This window comes from Paralichthys olivaceus, chromosome 3 (genome assembly GCF_024713975.1).
Source record: "Paralichthys olivaceus isolate ysfri-2021 chromosome 3, ASM2471397v2, whole genome shotgun sequence".
Classification (NCBI taxonomy): Eukaryota; Metazoa; Chordata; class Actinopteri; order Pleuronectiformes; family Paralichthyidae; genus Paralichthys; species Paralichthys olivaceus.
This window is the reverse complement of record NC_091095.1, coordinates 7401674-7420885: the sequence shown is the minus strand read 5'-3', so window position 1 is coordinate 7420885 and position 19212 is coordinate 7401674. Positions and strand designations below refer to the sequence as shown.

At 42.7% G+C, this 19212-nt stretch overlaps 2 protein-coding genes across 9 annotated transcripts in view; one reads left to right on the top strand and one right to left on the bottom strand.

Moving 5' to 3' along the window:
• dennd1b (DENN/MADD domain containing 1B) overlaps positions 1 to 9415 on the bottom strand; it is a 100805-nt gene extending 91390 nt beyond the window's left edge. Inside the window, exons 1-2 of one of the 8 annotated variants that reach the window (XM_069521760.1) lie at positions 8724 to 9415; positions 8034 to 8098 (exon numbers count right to left, since the gene is read on the bottom strand). In XM_069521760.1, the coding sequence (XP_069377861.1) occupies positions 8034 to 8098; positions 8724 to 8740 (82 nt within the window). In that variant the 5' untranslated portion in view covers positions 8741 to 9415. The remainder of the gene's footprint in view (positions 1 to 8033; positions 8099 to 8723) is intronic. The other 7 variants (XM_069521756.1, XM_069521761.1, XM_069521754.1 and 4 more) reach the window with 7 other exon arrangements.
• Positions 9416 to 11676: 2261 nt separating this feature from the next.
• On the top strand, positions 11677 to 18083 carry c3h1orf53 (chromosome 3 C1orf53 homolog). Its single transcript, XM_069521748.1, has 4 exons — positions 11677 to 11792; positions 11859 to 12202; positions 14945 to 15046; positions 16234 to 18083. The coding sequence occupies exons 2-4, from the start codon at positions 11921 to 11923 to the stop codon at positions 16303 to 16305; spliced, it is 456 nt and encodes a 151-aa protein (XP_069377849.1). The 5' UTR covers positions 11677 to 11792; positions 11859 to 11920; the 3' UTR covers positions 16306 to 18083.
• Positions 18084 to 19212: the final 1129 nt, after the last annotated feature.

The window sequence follows — 19212 nt, the reverse complement described above, 5'->3', positions numbered from 1 at the left end:
TGAGGTGAAGGTGATGTGATGATACTCTTCATCAAAATCATCACATTTTAAATTATTGATCAGGCCCCTACTTTTCCTTACTTATTCGTCGTGGAAAGGGTCAGTCTAAAAATAGCCTGTGAGCGCCAGTGCCTAGAAGTCTTTCCATGTTCTCCCCGTCTGAAGCATTAGTGAATTCTGTCTCCCCTTCTCAGGCCCAGCCACACACATCCATGCTGCCATGCACACACATACTAACACGCACACACACACTGAAACATATCACAGTCACACAAAAAACTGTTTTCCCCTGGAGTTTCAGCATTTCACTGCCTCTGTGAATGGGAAAGCTGCAGCCTGCAACCCCCACATTATCTCACCTCTCAGTTTATAGACTACTGCCATCAGCATATCCACCACCCCCTTCATCCTCCTCCTCCATCTCCCTCCTTTCCTCCCTGTCCAACTCCACTTCGTTTTGCCCCAGTTCCTCAAGGATTAGTCAATAATACCCTGTATAATACTATATTACTCTGAAGAAGCAACAGAAAAGTCCACTCGCTATGTGTGTGTGTGTGTGTGTGTGTGTGTGTGTGTGTGTGTGTAAGAACATGTGTCGTGAGGTAACATGGCACCACCTGGAAAGTCCCAGTGACCTGTTCCTTCTGCTCTCCCTTCAGAGCCTGTGTGTCCCTGTCATAACGAGTGAGAGTCATGAAACGGAGTGAGAAGGATTGCACCTTAATTGAGAGCGTGCAAACAAGGTGTGATCACAAAGAAAAAGTTGATATGCAAAGGGAGGAATGGGTTGAGACAGGAGATATGCAACGTGAGTAATGCATGTACTGTATGTGTGAAACAGGCAGCTGTTCCTGGACAGAAATATTTTTATCTCCATAAACCAAGAAAAAACTGAGAAATAAGATGATGTGTTATTCTCCTGCATTTAACTTTTCACAGACATATCAACAGCTTTAATATACATACATACACATACGTACACACACATCAGCCATTATATAGGTATTGGAAATATTTTATTATCTAATAAATAAAGCTTTTGTTACCTAATGTTGGCATCAGCACTGGTCTTCAAGATATTGGTTGGGATCCAATTAAAATGCTTGTAATATTTATAAGTTTTGTTTTTGCCAAAGGCACATGAACACAAAATAGATTAAAATAAATATAAATGATAAAAATCATCTGTGTTTTCACATAACATCACAAACTCAAAACAATACTCAAAGTTACATATTCGAGCTTCTCCATATAATCTGACCCCAAACAGGTTAGGATGAAATGTGAGGGCAGCACTTGCCTCCACCTCTTTTAAATAAGAAAAGAGCTGGAACTGGACCCAGTAAGCAGCAGGTCTCTGCACAGCTACTGAATGGATGAGTGACTGCGGGTAGGGAGTTACAAATAACTCCAGACCTGAACAAAAGAACCAGGCCGGAGACCACAGAGAAGCACTGACTGGCCAAAAATAATATACAAACAAGCAGTGGGTTGTATCTTAATGTGTGATACTCCTGGGAAAAAGCGGATTACAGCATAATTAAAGGCTCTACCATAGATTCACAAGTCTACACTTGTTGTCAAACATTTTATGGATATTTAGGATATTTTATCGTATAGTTCCAAGTGAAACATCTGATCTCCACACCAGTGATACAATTTTACAAATAGTCCTGTAATAGTCCCTGCTACTGCTGTGGACGTTTAGAGTGCCCACCAAAGGTCAAAGTTTAAGTACATGATGTCATGAAAACTTTTCACAAATAGCCCAAATACCCTCTGACCCAGACCATGGATGCAAACACAAAGAGAGGTTAGGCTGCTATAACTTGGACTGTGGGTGGAACGTGATCCTATAGCCACTCTGAGGACACAGAGTTAGAAGGAATTCTCAAAGTTCACTCATACTGTGTAAATTACCATATCATGGTAGGGACGTTAAGAGACCTCCTCCATTATTTTCAGAGGAAACAGAATAAAAGACAAAAGAGACTTGGATGATATCTGATTCTTTGTAAAAGAGCCAATTTAGCGAAGTCATATGATTGAGACAAAAGAGAGAGGCAGGAGGGTTGTGAGATAAACAAAGTGTGAGACCCTGGGGTCCTCTCAGGAGTGTGAGTGGAGGAGTGTGGCCTCTCTAATGACCAATCAACACCCTCCTTGTTGCCATGGCATCTGTTAGTACTCCAATGGCCTTCCATCTGAGTGTGAGCCGTGAACTCAACACACAGCCGGGATCCAATCAGAATGCAGAACCGGCAATGCTCAGGTCAAGGAGCAAATCTGACATTTTGCAGAATGTCAACGTTCAACCTTTTCTAAAAGTTCTACAGAGGAGTTTTGCTCTACGGTTACGAAGGGTGGATATGGGAAGAGGTGAAAGCTAAAAGGAAAAAAAATGGAACATCACAGTGCTACTTGAGAGGGCTATGGCAGAGAAAGAGGCAGATTGATAATAACTAGCGAACAGCAGGTGACACCGTGAAACCTCCGGGTCTCAGCGAAAATGTTCTTAGGATACAGAACAAAAGTAACTTTTCATAATTGGACAAAGTGAAGCTATAAGGCCATGTGAATCAAAGCATAAAACATGTCTACTCTTTACTTCTGCTGTCTGTTTTTTTCTTTATGAATTTCTGAAGGAGTCGCAAAACTTATGAAAGTGCTATTATGTTTTAACAGTTGAACCTCAGGCAGCATTTAGTGACAAACTCTTGAAATACCAAAGTAGACAATAAACCTGCCACTTGTTTCAGATGGGAAAAAAAGACGCATGAACAATGGTGTATAACTGACAGCCACAAACAAAATGACAACAATCCTTTTAAGCGCAACTTCACCCCTAGCTCTGATCCTTAGTTCACACACTGATAATTTTGAAAAAAATGCAAAAAACTGGGCAGGAAACTGAGGAGGCAAGGGAGGCAGGATGTAAGAGTGACAGTGTCAATGTTGTAACATTTTCAGAGAGAGACATGGTACCTCTGCCACATTGATATCTTTAGAAGTGGAGGACTTTTCCCCTCATGAATCCCCTAAAGTGGGCATTAGTGTGGTGGAGGACCACAGGGAAGGTGCCAAAGGTAATTCTACTCTACTGGAATAAAACCAGACCAAATCGTCTATAAACACCATTTTCCCAGTCTGATAATGAACCCACCAGTATTTGAATAGAGGGCATCAAATCAGCATCGGCCTTGCAAGGTCTGAGTAGGTTTCAATTGCTGGGTGGCTTCATGAGCCATGTTCAACCCATGAAATACCTATTTCTTATCATATTTTTTAGTTTACAGCTCAAAAGACATGTTCAAGTGTGCAGTATCTCTTTAAGGGTAGAGGGTGTCATATATGTGACATAAATCCCCAAATTTGTGATTTTGGACTATATCAATAAAACATAATCTCCATTACTGTTTAATCCTGTTTGGTGTTACGGGGGTCTTAGCTCAGGGGTAAAATGCAGGAAAACACCTTGGTAGGAATGTCTGTCTGTCTCAGTGCACACAAAAAATATTCACGTCCACTCAAGGACAAGGTAGAGCTTCAAATTCATCTGACCTGCATATCCGAACTGTGGGAGGACTGACGAGAAAAGAAAAGTCAGGCGTGAGAAACAGAAAGCGAAGCACAAAGAGAGGAACCAGGGCTTGATTTCAAAATCAGGATCCCACTTCTGTGAAGACTCATTTCTTACCAAGCTGCCCTCATTGGGTTTTTTCTGAAACAATAAATCGTTCCCCTAATTGCAGCATGAATGTTGCGGTAAAATTGATATGCTGATCTATTAAGTTTATTGCTTTGTTACTGGGAACAATCTGGCTGCAGAGAGCGGGTGAGGACAGGTAGCATCTGTCCCCACCTACTGCCTTGGCAGCATTAGTGTCATCTGCTAGCTGTGGCAGCATCTTGGAAACACATCAATATGGCTTTATGTAGCCAGGGCCGCTAGTCGCTAGCATGCCAGTCACGCTCTCAGGCAACGCTCGCTCACAGCCTGAGCATCCACGGAGCACTGAGCCAACAGAGCTAAGCGGAACTGAGCTCGCACTGAACAGGGAGGCCAGGTCTCTATGGGCCTGCACGAGGAAAAAGGGCCAGTGTCTGTCATCTACCCACACATCCATGGTTAGAAGTGTGGGGCCAAGTCCAGATATTGACAATGCCACCATTGTAGCTGTGAGCTTTATTTTCTTGTTTTTTTCCCCCTCCAGCAACACTCCAGTTATGGAATGTTGATGCTCTCATAAAATCTCATTTACTGACAAATTTTTATTAAGTGTGGAGACCGCAACTCCAACAGCCTGGAAAAAATCTTTACTAAAATGAAACCTTCTGTATTATAATAACATTTGTGAAGGACTTGTGTGTTTTTATCTTTTATCTCATAATGTTATGTTGTTGCTGTGGATGCTCTCCAGGAACAGACCGCAAAAATTAAACCAACCCATGAAAGTAATAACTGGGACCTTGTCTGACAGAAACAGACATTAATTTGTAATGGACATGCTTTAAGTGGAGTTGTCAGGTTTTCAGTAATGGTAATACTAAGTGACAAAACGTACTAAATGGCTACCTACTACCTTTGCACATACGTTAACAGTTCGTCTGTAAATTACATTTCTTTAATCAATTGTGAACAAAAAATAAATAATAATTATTCATAAACAGATTCATTATTATAAGCTTTAAAAAAAAAACACAAAATGATATGCTGTGATCATTTAGAAAAAGAGTAATGTTATCGCGTAACACTGTCACTTGTACTATATCAAGCCGCAATTTATTAAAAGAAAAAAAGAAAAAGAAAAGTCCCTTATCTTACAAAGCGAACTGCTTCTTCTTTTAAAATGTGTGTATTTATCTACACAGTCTGGGATGGGCTGTGTGCGGTTGTTACACCACACCTGCATCACTGGTTCAGATAACAGTGCCTAATGCTGCACAAGGCCCTGTGATCCCTGCTATATGGAAAGTAAGCACAAGTCAAGCTACTAAAATTAGGCCACAGATGTAAACTATTTCCTGTGCATGCACAATTACTGTCTGGTGATTTTGTGTATTTGCAAGTTGATGTATTTTCCATCCAAACTTTACAATTAGCATTCACTCATTAATTATTCTTTTTTTAAGTATTAATAACTTCATTAGGAAATTCTGGCCTGGAAGAATTATAACCTTGTGGACTTAAAACTCAGACAGATTCTGTTCCAAAATGTCAACGATGTAATGAGTGAGAAATCTATTTTGAAAACACTTGTTTAAAAAGGTCACTGTGAAACAACTTATTAAAATACAGGCTTATAGCAACCCTGTCTGCAAATATGTGGATGTTATTTGCATGTATTTTGCCGACTACAGGAGGTGTGAAATTCAGTGAACGCAGGAAGTCGTGGGAAAGCTATACTGACCATCTATAGAGGCAAGAGGCAAAGCAATTTTTGTCTGACTAAAGCTGCAGGGTTTTTTTAAATCTGCATTTTGATCATGATAACTACTAACACATTGATCTCCCCACTACACTTCAGTGATATCATGTCAGGCTGTGATAAGTGGATCTAGTTTCAGACCTGCACAACCAGGATGTGGCAAGAGTGTCACAACATTGGTGCGGCATCAGCAAAACCCAGCGCACACACACACAAACACACACACACGCTTTCCAGACACACAAAGGGTACACCCTTTCAGTCATTATAACGCACAGTGCACAGTAAACCAAATTGCCGGTCAAAGGATGTCACAGAAACTGAAATGCAGCCAGAATCAATCTAAATTCAAAACTGAATTCCCTTCACTGTGAGGTGATAGGAGAAATATGAGCAAGCCGAAACCTTCCACTTCTCAAAATGCTTTCTACACTTTGTTGCTATGACGATTTAATAGTCTGTCGTGGTTGCACTATTATTTGTTTGCCTTTGTGAGGTAGTGGGAAGATAATGTGTGAACTGTGAAGTTGTGCGTTTTGGCAACACACCTGATGTTTGGCCGCAGTAGAAACAGCTTCAGTTTGTGGCGAGTGACTGTGGAGGTTTCATATCATGGCCAAAGCCTGTGTTATGACTCACAGCATTAACCCTTTCATCACATAATAAAAGTACATAGCATGACACTATGGCCAATGCAAAAAAGAGCTAAGGGATAGGCCATGTTTTAGTGCTTGACAGACGTACATAAATAATATTTTTACACAATCAATTCACTTAGGCCCTAAGAGTCCATTCAGCAGTTTTACCATTCAAGAAGCATTTAATTTCATATAAACTTAAGCAAAAGCCAAGACTAAGAAAGGGAAATTGATTAGATTCAGAGAGAAGTGATATATTCCTCATATGGCCATCTGAAACTGCTCCTTTAAAAAACAATCCACCACAACCGTAAGCCCCTGCTGGCAGACATACATCTACAACATAACTTCCTCAACAGGGATATTCTTCTGTCCAATCAAGGCTCCGCACAGAGCAGAAAGTGTGCTTCAGTGAAATGACTGCACCGAATGCTCATGTTCCATTTGACCGGAGGGGTGTGCAAACGTTGCTCTGTAGCTGTGCTCCAGGGAGCAGAAGTCCGGATATGAGTCTGACCCTGGATCATACGTGGGGGAAGTCAGTTATTACAGCACAGGCCGGTGGTTTATGAGTTTGGTTTAAAATCCAATATCAGAACTACATCCAAGGACAACGTTCAGCCTGCTCTGGTCAGCTCAGCAGCTGCATGAGTGAACCATCCACATAACACCTCCTTAATGTCAAAACTCAGTGGGCAAAATAAGACAGCTGGTGTAATATGCAGTGAAAATGTTTTTACATGATATTTGACTTATGGGTGACACTGGATACTGATGTGAAATATTGGTTACTTTATTTCCCATATTTATAAAGGCAGAATATGATGTTGTTCCTCATCACCCGCAGTCATTTCCCAGGCTAGCCTGACCACTTTCTGTCCCAACCACGGCTGCTGGAATGTTTGACCACTGAAAGCAGCAGAACTGTTAATGCAGCTTGCTGACCCAAGCGTGATCTCTCTCAAACAATCTCTGTGGGGTCACAATTGCAAGAGAAAAGCCTACAATGGTGAACTTATGGTCAGGCTTAATAACAGAATAGGTTCTTCTCTGGGGAACACACAGTAACACAGCAGACATAATGATTGCTCTCATTGTGCACGGCTAGACTCAGCCATGCAGTGTTGTGTGATGCTCACTGTCTGTCCTAAAATACTGTGCAAGTACACTTGGTAAACAAAGCTGCTGACGTTACATGAAACCTTGGCTGTGCAGCCTTACAATTACTGTAATTACACAACAAACAGTAATTTTTGGCAAACAAATGGTGAACGAAAAAAATGCAACTGGCAAGCACACCTAAAAATCTTAATGAAAACAGAAGCTAATGCCACAGACACAATAATTGTTTTCATTCTCGATAATTCTTTATTTGTCTTCATAAAATAATTACTTATTTTATGAGATCTTGGATCCGTGTGAAAATCTGAGTTTAAATTAAAATCTTTCTGTGCCATGTTTGCCTGTCCAATGGCCATAATCAAAATATATGACTTATTTACTATATTAGATCAATAACACTGAGAAAAGCAGCACATCAGATATCAAAGCGTGATCTTCAAAAACCAGAGCTAATTTATATTGTTTGCTTTGGCTTGTAGGTTTATATGAAACTAAATGCTGATTGAGTGGTGAAACTGAGCTGAAGTGACTCTTGTAGATTGAGCGTGTGCAAACATCATTTATGAATACGTGTCAAACATCCTCAAATCTGACCTATCCCTAAGCTCTTTTTGCATTTGCCTTAGCGAGTGGCATGCTATGTAGTTAATACAATGACATTTTAGACATTTTTACGCAAATTATCCAAACAATCACTTAATAAAAACGTTCTAAATGCCTTTGATGAAATAATGAAGTGACTAATCATTTGAACTATACCTCTATCCATTTTAGATCAGAAACTTTTTAAAAAAAAACTAGTATTAAGCAGGCAGATCACAGTTGTGGTCATAACATCACATACCTTCATGTTCAGAAGCTGGACACGCCACCTGCACCACCAGATCAAATGTCCTCTCTGGATTCTCCCTGAAAACAACACAAACCACTGTTGATTCTTGGGGACATGACAAGCAGCTGTTATTACATGGAGCCGCTGACAGCATCCCCGGCATGTGTAACAACAGTGTTACTGTTCGATTCCTGCACATTCACAGCATTTCTGCGCTCGTGAGGGGGACCTGTGCTCACTTGGCCTACTTCAGTTACCATGAGTCACAGCTCCACACCAGCAGGTTAGCTACAGCTGACACCGCTTTGCTCTGCGTGCATTAATGAGCAGTTTTCATATAAACGCGGAGGATGGGGGGGGGGGCACCGGGGTCACGGCGGGCAGGACCCGGGCGGTGGTGGTGTCGGCGGGGAGGGCGTCGCGTCCACAGGTAACCCCCCGGTTTAGAGGCTGTCTGCTCGGCTAGCGGAGCGGCTAATTGGCGGCGAGCTAGCAAGAGCAGGGCAACAGACTGGTTGACCCAAATGCTGAGGAGCCAGCTGGCCTCGGCGGTTAAATCCACAGCCGGACATGATGCTGGGGATGGCGGTGAAATTACAACATTCCTCCGCGGTTCACGTTCAGCTGCCGCCGGGTTAGCCCGAGCTACACTTTTAGCCGTTAGCTCGACAGTTGTGCATGAGAGAGGAAACAAACTCTTACTTTATTCTGCTGTCCATGGTTTGGGCTACAACATCGCGACAGCTCGGAGGCTGTCGGCGGCTCCGCTCGGCTCGGCTCGACTCGACTCGGCTCTGCAGGGGCTGTCAGTCCGTGGATATCCCCCGTGTCCCCCCTACTCGGTCCCGGCCGTCACTTCTCCGCCCGTCTCATCTGATGCCGCGGACACATGCTCGGAGGTCGGTGTGGTGGTTGTAAGCTCGTCCTGTCCTCTCAGAGGTCCGACTCCACGGTGGTTATTATTTCCCACAACAAACACCACTCCAGGAAGTACTGTCATAGACCTGCTGACGTCAGCGCGTCGGATCAGCGTCTCCCCCTGCACGAGGGAAACAGGTTGGATGCGCACGAGCTGACCTGAGATCATGTGACCCATGAATAAACTGTTAGTTTAAAAAGTGAAGTGTGTTAGTCCAGTGGGTTTTCATTACAGGTGCGTGGTAAAGGGACTTTTGACTATGAGTCTTTTGACATATTGATATAAATGCTCTCACATTTCTTATGTCGCCTCAAGCTGCACCAGGAGCAAGCCAATCAAATTCAAGGTGAACCTCTTTAACCTATCGGCCGTCCAATGTTTGAGAAGCAAACTTGTGTGTAGAGCTTGTTTAGCTTCATCTGAATGTGATACAGGAACCAGCAGAGCCTGCCCCTCCCTCACTGCCCCCAACGAAGGTCTTTAACCCTCAACAGAGAAACTGCTGCGTCGCCAACAAATCCCACTGTGGTGAGCTGTGGAAGTCTGGTGAACGCTGGCACGATTACCTCACTTTCCCTCACGTAATTACAGTGTGTCATGAGCATATGCCACTTACACTAACCATGTTAGACCACTGTTGTCCAAGCGTGAAATAAGTGCTGAAGTTGCAAAGCATAACTCAGTTACACTTATAAATTATGAGAGACTGTGTGTGTGTCATGCTGTGTGTATGATGTATAAAGTCATCCTACTGTGTATGGCGACTGGAAACTGCTTCAGGACGCTGCTTTAAATACAGAGATCATGAATCAGTGGAGTCACTGGCCTCTTAAAGGGGAAATTCAACCCAAAATAAAATATATAACATAAAATATTAAAATAAAATAAAATACAAATACTTTTATTATTCTCTATGTTATTTCATAGCTCAACAGGTCAGATTTCAGCTCCTTGTTTCACATGTTGTGATACAAGTCATTCAGTTAAATCGAATTTCAGTGAAATATCGCAAACAAAACGTCCTCTGAGCTGAGAGAGTCAGCTGCTAATTCATCAGTGGACCAACTCCCCACAGTGACACCGAATGACATTATCAATTAATAACTAGAGGCTCTGATTTCCATCTTGAGGGACATATTTGTTTCTTTGTAAGTGTTGATTTCCCTTCTTCGCAATCACTACCGCTATTCCGCGCCATGTGAATTCTATTTTAGGGTGGACTTTTTCCTTTTAATGTTTACATTGCATCTCATGTTTAAGCAATATTTGTCCCATGGTAAATTGAAACCAATAGCTCAGATGTACTCCTCTCCCCTCTCCAGAGAGTGTGTCTGGATCAGAGCCAGATTTCTCCAGGCTGACTGGAAGGTAATTAAGTGGCAGCAGACTGGGGCATACTGTTTCAGGCATCCGTATGAAATGATAATGGCGGTGCTGCAGTGTTAACATAAAAAAGACAATATGACACATGCAAACAGACATAAAGCATTGGGTACTGCAAACCAGTGAGGATTCATATTTCAAGAAACAGCAAACAGTCCCAGATTATATTCACTGATTAGAAACTAACAATAAAAAAGTACAATCAAGCGTTGTATTTTTCAGGCCCAGAAAAAGAAAGAAAGTCTAAACTTAATGCAGTCCACAGCAGAGTTAATACAAATGATTGCAATGAATTCTGGAGTCTAAGGCAATATCATTTATGAAACCTCTGTATTATCGATTTTTATCAGTTTAATATGAGCAGCTGGTTTGCAAATACATCAGAAAATTGTATTTTTAATAGAAAATAAATGGGCTTAAAATGTATTTATTGTATATTACTTTCTTTTGAAACAAAGGGAGGGCTCTGAATAATCCATTTAGATATGTTCCTTTACCTCAGTGTATTTCCTCTATATTCAATATATTATATCACCATTGTTGTTCAAAAATGGACTAAACTAAACTAAAGGCATTATGTGCATCTACCACATTTCTATGTCCTCTAAGCTTCCCATAGTAGGTCTGCTTTTTTTTTACGAGTGATGTGTAATTTGTCTGATGGTAAATTGACCTCACAATGTCAGTCAAAAGACACTTGTCAGATTTCATTACCCAGAATCCTGGAGTAGACACATCATCGGAGGTGGCTTACAGCGGTGGATAACCTTGGAGGGACTCATTAATGTCCCCTCATCAACCTTGCAGTGCTTTCTCCAAGTCCCCACATTACTTCAACATTATAAGAAGTCTTTGTTTGCACTCCATGGCAGTCAAGGAGAGAGAAGTCGTACAGTGCAGGGATAGTGGAGCTGCTTCACCACCTTGACACCCAGAGAATAATATAGTCCACAGAATCTCATAATGTTCGACACAACACTGTCTTTTGGTAGATAGTAGTTTAAATTTAATATATAAAATAATCCTAGTGATGTTTTCACTCGTCTGGAATTATTGTCTTCTTTACTAGAATGGGTCCTTTATATTTAAATACTTTATATTTACATCAGGAGTGGGTCCTCTCTACGGAGGCCACCATGTTTTTTACAGTCATCCAAACTGGACTAAATAAACATCTTTTAAGTTTTTATGACAACTCAAGGTTTCCACAGGTTCTCTTTCCTGTTTGGAAGGGGGAGGGGGAGGGGAGGGGTGTTCGGCTGCAACATGAAACTTCACCATTCAATTCTACACACTGAACCTTTAAGTTTTATGCCCCCTTCAGTAAACTGTAGACATCCTCACGTCAGCAGTGTTTCGGTAGCTGCTTGTGACCAGCAGGGGCGCTGTGTGGACTTGTGGGTGAGACGGTCACATGTCACCAATGTGACGAGGAAGTAGAAAGTTTAGGGCTGAGAGGAATCGTGGAGGTAAACATGCCGCACACACACGTCACGTTATTTAATAAAGAACTGGTTTGTGTCTCTCTGCGACAGGTGAGCCTGTGAGGGGACTTTCTGAGGGGTTCTCTCCAGTGACCACCTCCACCTCCAGGAGCATGTTTCACCAGAAACACCCGAGTAAAGCGTTCGTCTGCGGATTGATCCGCCTCCGCTTCAATAAACGACTCGTAACGATGTCGTTACAAAACCACTCCGAAGAAAGCTCGGGGCCACCGAGGAGGAGCGGCTGCGTGTCCCGGGTCGATGCCGACAGGAGGCGGTCAGAGCCAGTGACAGGCAGCGGCAGCAGCAGCAGCAGGGCGGGGGAGGAGAAGAACCAGAGGAGGTGCACCCAGGAGGAGATGGACGTCCACAGGATCCATAGAGAGGCGTGTGAGGTGAGACACATCCAACTTCATCTGTTCAGTCATCTACTCGATTATCTGTGATGAATGAGAGCCACGTGGTTGTAGTGTTTCTACTGTTTATTGTGTAATAAAACTGCAGTACACCAGGTATCCAGATATGTTCCTTTACACTAGAAATACCACTGAAGTCTATCATTCACAATATGATGCGAGTAAAAGTACAATATCATGAGCCCAATGTATTACCAGCAAAGTACCTGCATACATAGAAAGTAAAACTACACATGTCGGAGTATATATACATATATATGTGTGTGTATATATACATATCTCGATATTATTTCTATTATTTAAAGGCTGAATTTTGCCCCTGAGTGAAGGAAACATTTAACATATCTGAGGTTTTATGTGTTTATACCTCCTCACTGTGTATTGGCCCTTTGTCATATTGCTTTTAATGATTTTACTTTTATTGCGAAAATGATTGATTCATTGCATAGTCCATTGACATAAAGGCAGCATTTTTATGTCAAGTTTATGTTGAGCATCTTTGTGTTGTGCATAGTTTATTTATTGGTTATGAGATAATCATATCCTATGTATGAACATTGTGAATTAACAAATACATTCTATTTATCAAATAATTATAATTAAAGTCAAAAGGCAATACTTCTCTTTGAAATGTAGGAGAGTGTAAAACTGTGTGCGCAGTGCTTCAGTGAATGTGCTTATAGTTTCAAAGTGTTTATTTTAGGCCGTAGCTGAACATCAGATTGTAAATAAAGATGGATGACGCATCTCCACTTCCCTCCACTATCCAGAAGTGAAGCCAAAATACCTATATAATATCAATATGAACACTGCTCCGAGCCAGAGTCATAGTCGAGATAACAGGTGATAATATAGATGCTTTGGCTTCACCCATGGGGAACTGTCATGTCATCCATCTTTATATACATTCTATGATGAAAATATCTAAAAACACCAACAAACACCAAAAAATCTCGTGATGTTGGAGTAAGTGAAAATAACATTTCTGGATCTTTTGTCCAGATCTGCCCTGAAACGTAATGGGTTCTGTCTTTGCTCAGGTTCTATCCTTTCAACAAGTTTCATGGAAATCTGTTCAGATTCTTTTTGAGTAATTTTTCTGACAGACAAACAGTGGTGAAAACATATTCTCCTTGTTTGAGGTAAAAATTATACTGATGAATTTTGTCATTAGTGAATAATATTATAGCAAAACTGCTGAGCTGCAATGAAACAAACACAACTAACTACACAGGCTGAATCTGTTTGTCAGAATGTGTTTTGTAGCTGAAAGCAATACTCAGTATTTTCACAAGTATATTGACCAAGGATTTTTTTGAGGATCGTCGTACAAAGCAGGATAATTGTGTAAGACATGTCTCCTTTAAATGCTACTAAAAACACCATATTTAACATGTGATAGCATGAGACCTGCTGTCAGTTGCATATGAAGCCTGATATTAACGAGTTGCAAATGGTTTTGGACCAATACCAACATTGTTTATATAATCTGATGCTGCACCAGCCGTTATGATATGCTCGCTGTTGTGCTTCTCTAGAGCCCATCTGTCTCCAGGGCAGCGATCCCCCATGGGTCCCTGGCAAAATGAGATGTTGTCATTTCAATTACAACTAGTGGCTATAGAGCTGCAGTATAAACTTCTTTGTTTTGGTATCAGATTTCACTCGTCTCATTCTTCTCTCCCCAGCTGTAATATTTATTATTTTCTGAACCATTTAACAAAGAGATCGTGGCTGAATTCACCACGTGTGATGTAAAACCCTTTCAAATAGTAGCCTGGAGATATTTCAAGACGATTCCAGTCCCAGCAGTTTTGTTACTGTTTTCTTTAGAAGCAAACCATCTCAGTGTTTTATACCCAGCACATGTCATAAAAGCAATGATCATTGTTTTCATCAGATCCATCATATTCACTAAATCCTCCCGGCTCTTTATCAGAGCCAGTGAGCTCTGCGCTGATGGCCGCAGTGTACGGGTGTCGTCTGTGCGCCTTTGGGCTTATTTGCTGTAAATACTGTGCTTCTGACTGTGTACGAAGCTGAAGCAAGTTGGCCACGACCTGAGGAGAGTGGTAGAGCCGGGGTGGGAAAAGCACAATACAGAGGGGGCCATAGCTATGCCAGCTTCACTATGTGGCCATGCAATGCCATGTGAAATGACAGGCTGTGTCACCAAACGGCCTGGGGCCTTTTTCCCTTTGTAGCCTGTCAAAGCTCACCAACTAGTGGGCTCTCAGTTTGAAACAGACTGAGAGATGACATTTTCTAACTTCCTAAGGGATGGCAGAGGAGTTCAGTGTTTTCCATTCGCAGAAGGTGTTTGTGTGGCTGTGCAAGACAAACGATGGGTCCAAATACAACAAATAAAAGAGCCCATTGTGTCTGGAATATGTTCTTTTAAGCGTCCTGCAAATCTGCAGTTAATAAAAACAAACTTCCTCTCGTGCACTGTGAAATGCACACGAAAGGAAAGCAAAGACTAATTAGTTACATCATAAGAAATAGGCTGTCTTACATCTGTTTCTATGCATAGAGGTCATCCATTATCTTCTAGTCGACCCAAAGCAATCTGTCTCTATGTGCGTGTTCATATTCAGTTTTTTGCTTGAACATGCCTTTTTGTATATGTAATGTATAGGGTTAAGTATGCAGGGGTCACACATCCCCCATATGTGTTTGTATGTCATACTAATTAAATAATAATATCTTCATTATATTCAGGCAAAGAAGCAGATGTATGTCGACCCTTCCAGTGGGTACAAGGTGTTGACAGAATATGCCCACCTTCAGAGAGGAAAATGCTGTGGCAACGCGTGCAGACATGTGAGCTCTTTGTTTTTTTGTTTTACCAAATCGCTTCTTCCTGCTCGACTCTGTTTTTTTTCTCTGAGCTCTATTGTGTTTTTCAGTTGTGTAGTTTTGTTCTGTTGTGTTCTGCTCAACCCCCGTCCCATCGTGTTTGGTCCTTTTCTGTCCTGGGGTCTGTTTCCCTACAATAGTTTATCTCCAGTGTTAAATTCCTGATTCCATCACGTTGAAACAAGTGAACACAAACACTTGAATAATAAAATAATAAATGTTTTAACTTTATTATGTCCACCGTCATGGTCATTTAATACTTCGAGCTTCCACCTTGCTGCATCTATATGACACATGTTGATCAGTGGAAGTTAGTGTAAGAAAGTAAATGTATAGTTTAGCTTTAGATCTTAAAGTGTTGATTCTTGAAGTTGATGAATGTGAGCAGTGTCTTCTCTGCATGAAGTTGTTGTGAATTTCTAGTAAATTAACCTTCCTGTATTGGAGGCTGTCGGTTTAATGAAGCAGCACAACTAGAAAGGACAAAAAGCAGCAATATGGAAGTCGACTACAGCGACGACAGCTGTTTCTCCAGGTCGGGGTTCTGTTTACTAAGTCGAGCTTCACCAAACTTTGAATAAACAGGTGGGCAGCTCTCTGAGCAGCAGCAGTGGTGCAGGGTCCTGCAGCCGGTCTTTACTTGCAGTGACTCGATTGCTGCAGGTCACTTTTACAGTTTTAGGAAAGAAAGCTGCAACCAGGTCACCACAGGACCAGAGAACAGTCCATTCCAAACAGGGAGGATTAGAACTACACTTCACTAGTGGTGGAAATGAACGACACAGTTCACAGTTAATTCTGTGGGTGGACATGGTAGGATTCTTCTAACCTTTTACACCTTACCTGGAATTACACACAGGGGGGGTGCAGGATAGTTTTCATGATCACACTCTTTTTTTCATATCCCAGGGCGAAATGTTCTGGTTTGTCCAGTCCACATCTTGTCCCATCCAGTCTCATATTCTGTCCTGCCTGGCACCATCCCATCTCCCCCACTTCTGTCCATTCGTTCTCCGAGTGGTTCAGTCCCGATTCGGTTTCTCATCTGTTTCTCACTTTGCTCTTCTCTTATATGTTCTTTGCACATGTTAATATCTTGTTCAGTAAAGATCCGCTCGACATTTAACATATTTTTGTTAATTCTCCTCTAGTGTCCATTTGGCCAAGTCAACGTGAAGGACCCTGCAATGAAGAAAGAGTTTAATTCTTTATTTTATGTATAGGCTGAGCAAACTGGTGCCAAAGGTAAAATGTAAGAGCCTGTTTAGAATGGAGCGCATGTTGCTTGTCTTCTGCCTGTCGTTATTTTGACTACTTGAGTCATTTTTTTATCAGTGTACTAAATGATGAAATATGGGTAGTGTCTGTGCAATACTTACCTCCTATGAATCACAACTATTCTGAGGATTATTTTTATTCTCACAAGACGGGGAGGATTCTTTCCATAGAACCTCATGTAAAATAGCCTTTTATCACGTCTCTGTTGTATTTTTATTTTCAGTGGTGCCACTCGGATGTCCAGTGTTGTGCCACGAGATTCATTTTTTCGTTTCTACTTAAGAGTCTTGAATATTATGGTGCTTATGCTCGTCTGATACATTTACCAGGGTTGTGGGAGTATGGAGATGAAAACTGAAAGAGCATTTTAGATCCTCGCCCTCAAGATAAAGGGCACATAAGCGAAAGTAACTGTAGATAGTCAGACGGAGTCTTGTGCTCTCTTGTTATTTTTTCTCCCAAATGTACTACATGAATATTTGCATCATTCTCACTCCACAAGTGCTCGACTGAACTGTCTACCTTTGACTGAAATACTGTGTTGTTAAAAATAGGCAGGGGCCAAGGGTCAGCCCTCACACTTGGCTGCGCTGCTTTTACACCACTTGATGGAATCAGGCTGTTAACAAACATGCCATGGACATCAACAGCAGCCCTCCCCACCGGACTCGCAGCTCAGCCTCCTGGCTACACTTGGCTACAGCGCAGCTCCCCGCAGCTGCTCTCCTGAGCTGCAGCCTAATGAACTCCTGGGCCCTGTTATCCCAGCACTGCGCTAGATCAGCTCATGTTCAGGAGCATGCTTAGACGCACACATGCATAGGAAGGCTTACTCCATCAGAATACCCTGTGGCTCCTAATAGGCCAATATAGAATAAAGGTTGCACTAAGCAGCGCACTTTGTAGCCCACAGTAATGATACAAGGTGGGGTCAAGCGCACATTCTGTGCTACCTGTGCGTGCAAGAGATGTTGAGGGGAAGATGCGCCACTTGATTTGTGAGTGCATGTGGGTAGGCAGCTCGATGCCTTCAGGCGCTGGCTCTTAACCTGCCACACACACTCGCCCATCTCCGCCTGATTGGGCAAACCGCGTCGGGATGAGAGGATGTGTCTGCCGCGGAATTCTGTCGCAGACGCCTACTGGCGCGACCACAATTTTCCTCGGCAGGTGGGTCCCAAAGGCAAGTGCTTAGTGATCGGAGCAAAGCCCTGTGAGCGGCTACAAGGAGATTCATGATCCCAACAGTGCTGGGGAGGACAGGTTCTTGGGGACGCGTCGTCAGGCGGGATGAGAGGCGAATTTATTTGGTGTTATTCTAAACCGAGGCAGCGGAGCGTGCGGCAGCAACATTTCTACAGCGGGACGGTGAAGGTGTCACACTCATCAAGTACCTGGGCCCGCTTGCCTGCCGCGGCTCTGCGGGTTTTGCCTAGGGACTTGTCTGTCACATTAAAGTAGATGCATTGCCATTCAGGGCCTCGGCGGTCCCGCAGCCTGACCATGAAATAGGCCAACTTTCATGTCTGCCTCATCCCTCCACGTCTCCCCAATCCAGTGATGGCACAATTTGAAATGGTTTTTTTTCTCCTCCCATCATGTTGTAGCTGAGCAGTTGGTGACTTAGACACAAACAGCACAGCGACAGATTTATGGTGAAATTTACTTGAAAATCTATGTCCTGACTGGTTAAACATATTAAAACTGTTATTTTTTTAATCAAGCTTTTTCTTGAATTGTGTTTCTTTAAATCCGTGATTAATAATTGGCAAGAAAGCATTTTACTCAAATCCATGTTTTATTAATAATTACATTATTGCTGGTTTTGATATTGACACATTTATGATATTATTCAAAAACACTTTATTCTACCTGGTACATCAATTATTTCATTTTGTTGAATTATATGAAATTGAGAAAAAGTTTTATTCCTCAGTGTAAGCAAACATACACACATGCACAAACACACAGCCAGTGCACAGACAGCGGTATTCCCACAGCGCAGATGTGCCTCCCAAGCCAACCAGACGTGAGGTGTTTATTTCAGGCATTTTGGACTGAACATCTCTGACCTTCAGCTCGAGCATATGCTGCGCTGGAGCAGAGTGGCAGCTATACACCGTGTGCCTTTCCCCAGGACGGTGGCACTTGCCGCAGAGAAAGAGAGAGCTGTCCAGTTTGGAACTGTGACCAGACAGGCTCTAGTCACAACCAGTTAACAGGCCGAGCAGCCCCCTCCCCCTCCTCCTCCCCCCTCGCCGCCCCCCACTTCCATCTCAAACAGGCAGAGAAGCCCCGCGGCCAATGGCCCCAACCACAGTCAGTTACAGTGTCTCCATCACTGTTGGCCAGACCAGCCAGGAACTGACACAGTGTTGGTGGGGGGAAGAAGAAAAAAACTTGAGTGTCAGCCGTATGATGGCTGAAAGGAACATCAGTCTCAGCAATTGGCCAGGCACTGCTTTGTATGTTTGTGTGTGTGCATGTGCGGCTGCGTGTTGATATTCAAGCAGAATTTGAGCAGCCCCAACATCAACGTCTGGTCGCTCTACACAGACAATGTCAGCTCGCCTCGGGGCAGCAGCCCCCACAGTGGTCATATGGACAACCAGATCCCTGTGGTTGAATTAGTGATAAAAAAAAACACACACACACGGCCACTGAGTGACAGTCAGTGCGTCAGATGCCTTTGGACAGACAGGGCTGCAAATAGCACAGAGGAGCGGCTTCTGCCTCTGACCGCAACTGGTGGTCAGGCTCATGCCAGGCCAAGTCGTGGCTGCCAGATGAGCCCAGATGAAAGAAGAGTCAGGGGCAGTCACGGGGAACCTAGAAGTGCCCGCGGAGTACTT